General features: G+C 52.4%; 1 protein-coding gene and 1 long non-coding RNA gene across 2 annotated transcripts; one reads left to right on the top strand and one right to left on the bottom strand.

The window, feature by feature from the left end:
• Window positions 1-363: 363 nt before the first annotated feature.
• Window positions 364-1,137, bottom strand: LOC105541476. Its single transcript, XR_001006345.1, has 2 exons — window positions 582-1,137; window positions 364-452 (listed from the first exon to the last, which is right to left on the bottom strand). It is a non-coding gene; the product is annotated as an uncharacterized LOC105541476 (long non-coding RNA).
• Window positions 1,138-1,237: 100 nt separating this feature from the next.
• Window positions 1,238-2,188, top strand: LOC105541507 (RUS1 family protein C16orf58-like). The gene is made up of 3 exons (XM_011982562.1): window positions 1,238-1,564; window positions 1,758-1,897; window positions 2,164-2,188. The coding sequence occupies exons 1-3, from the start codon at window positions 1,265-1,267 to the stop codon at window positions 2,186-2,188; spliced, it is 465 nt and encodes a 154-aa protein (XP_011837952.1). The 5' UTR covers window positions 1,238-1,264.
• The last annotated feature ends 60 nt before the right edge of the window (window positions 2,189-2,248 follow it).

Raw genomic sequence — 2,248 nt, 5'->3', positions numbered from 1 at the left:
GACAGCAGCCTGGGGAAAATAGGGAGGCCCTATCTCTATTTAAATAAATATGTTTTTAAAGAGTACTTAGTCTTCAAACCTTGTTTTATTTTTGTCCTCTATTCAAACCAGTACCTGAATTTAGACAACGTTACAGAAATGTTGTGACTAGGCCATTTGTATTTTGAAACCCGAAATGTAAAAAAAAGAAAAGAAGTGTTCAAGTTTATCTCAGTCTGAGAGAGACTGTGTTAGTGTGAGACAAGGTGAAGTGGGGTAGAAGGGCCTTCCAGGGTTAAGTCCACGAGGAAGGTGACAGTTTGGGAGAATCTGAAGTTTCAAGTAAGGAGTTGTCGTTGGGATCAAACTGTGCGGGTCCAAGAATGCCAAGCTAAGAAACCAGGATATTTTATTTTCTGATAAAAAGAGGGTGCTTTGTTGGCAAATTTATGCTTTGAAATGAATATGTTGCGCTAGATGGGAAGGAGAAGAAGAGAAATGCAAAGAAGAAAAGGTGAGTTCAAGGACAGAAACACTCCCTCTTTGGACTCCCCCCAATTTCATGGACTCTCCCTCCCCAAAAATACACAGGAACTTCCCGCCTTGTTTCCTTGTTTTGTGACATCATTGCAATCCCTTGATTTTTTTCATCCCTCGAATTCCTTAGCATCCTTCAAAAGTAATGTTCCTGCAGTCTCACAGAAGGCCGAAGGATGGATAATTTCTAGTTCAGGCCAGGGACACTCAGAAGAGAGAGAGAGAAAAAAAAAAGAGAACAACAACAACAACAACAAAAAACTCAGGCAGCTTCACAGGGCCTCATCTGGTCCAATTTCTTCTCATGATGCATTCATTCACTTATAAATATCTTTTGAGAACCTACTATGTGTTGGGTAGATCTAGGGATAAAATCAGGGTTAAAAATACAGTCGCCGGCCTCACAGCAAAAAAGGCACCTAAGGCCCAGAGAGGGCCACTGACTTGCCCAAAGTCACACAGCTAAAACTTCTGTGGACGAACCGCGTCTCCAACACAACTGGCGGAGGCCCACGTCGCCTGCGGCCCAGCTGCAGAATGCTACAAAGCAACAGAGCCGGGCCGGTGCCGGGGCGTCGGAAGCGGCGCGTAGGCCAGTAAGAGCAACCGTCAGTTTCCTAATTAAGCTGGGGACTCCCGGCGCCTGTTCGTGAATGATGTCCCTCCGCAGCCGCCGTAGCCCAGCCGGAAGTGCCACCTGCCACGTTCACCGTGCGGCAGGGGAGGGACTGGGAGCCAGAAGCTCGGCATGGCTGACGACGTGGGCCTAGAGACCCAACTGTGTTCCGAGCAGTTCGGGTCTGGGGAGGCACGGGGCTGCCGGGCCGCCGCGGATGGGAGCCTGCAGTGGGAGGTCGGGGGCTGGCGCTGGTGGGGGCTCTCCAGGGCCTTCACGGTCAAACCCGAAAGACGAGATGCGGGCGAAGTGGGGGCTCCCAGGGCCGCCTCACCACCCCTCTCCGGGCTCCAGGCCGTGTTCCTGCCGCAGGGCTTCCCTGATAGCGTCAGCCCGGACTATTTGCCCTACCAACTGTGGGATTCCGTGCAGGTCAGCTCGGTCGTCTGGGGCAGGGGACAGTGCAGGCCACCCCTCCCTCCCCAGTTATGGACGGGTGACTGAGGCCCGGAGCCGAGCGGGCGGGATCTGACATGCCCCGTACAACAAGAACAAGAACAGATGACGGCACTTAGACCGCCACGCTTCTGCGCCCGCTTCTCACCCTACTCGTTTTCTTCTCCAGGCGTTTGCTTCCAGCCTCTCCGGCTCCCTGGCCACCCAGGCAGTCTTGCTGGGCATAGGGGTGGGGAACGCAAAAGCCACTGTTTCAGCTGCCACGGCCACCTGGCTCGTGAAAGGTGAGCTGCACCCCCGGAGCCCCACGTATTGCTGCTCTCAGCCCTGCCTTCGCTGGGCTCTTATGTGTATATATGTATGGACTCGTGCCCCATTAGGTAGAATTCAGGCAGGTCTCCCCATTGATTAGAGCGGTGCTTTGTAACCGAGTCTTACTGCCGACATCTGGAAGACCCTCATCCCACTCACCAACTTGGCAGCCGCACTCCATTCCCCACACAGACTTCTGGGTCTAAATCATCTGGATCCCAAATCCCGTCCCCTCCCCTTTATCCCTATTCTCTTTGTGGAAGATTGCATGAGAATGCGATTGATTGAATAAAACTGCCCGCTGCCCAGGATAGGGGAAATTGGTGAGCTCCAAAAAATATATATATA

The sequence above is a fragment of the Mandrillus leucophaeus genome, unplaced genomic scaffold (genome assembly GCF_000951045.1).
Source record: "Mandrillus leucophaeus isolate KB7577 unplaced genomic scaffold, Mleu.le_1.0 Scaffold24, whole genome shotgun sequence".
NCBI classification, from domain to species: domain Eukaryota; kingdom Metazoa; phylum Chordata; class Mammalia; order Primates; family Cercopithecidae; genus Mandrillus; species Mandrillus leucophaeus.
This window is presented reverse-complemented; position numbering and strand designations above follow the sequence as displayed.

What these genes read in the sequence shown, in the direction of transcription:
- LOC105541507 (XM_011982562.1), top strand. Translation starts at nt 1,265, where the DNA reads ATGGCTGACGACGTGGGCCTAGAGACCCAACTGTGTTCCGAGCAGTTC. An exon ending in AACTGTGGGATTCCGTGCAG is followed by an intron (nt 1,565 to 1,757) that starts GTCAGCTCGGTC and finishes TTTCTTCTCCAG; the next exon opens with GCGTTTGCTTCCAGCCTCTC. An exon ending in CTGCACCCCCGGAGCCCCAC is followed by an intron (nt 1,898 to 2,163) that starts GTATTGCTGCTC and finishes TCTTTGTGGAAG; the next exon opens with ATTGCATGAGAATGCGATTG.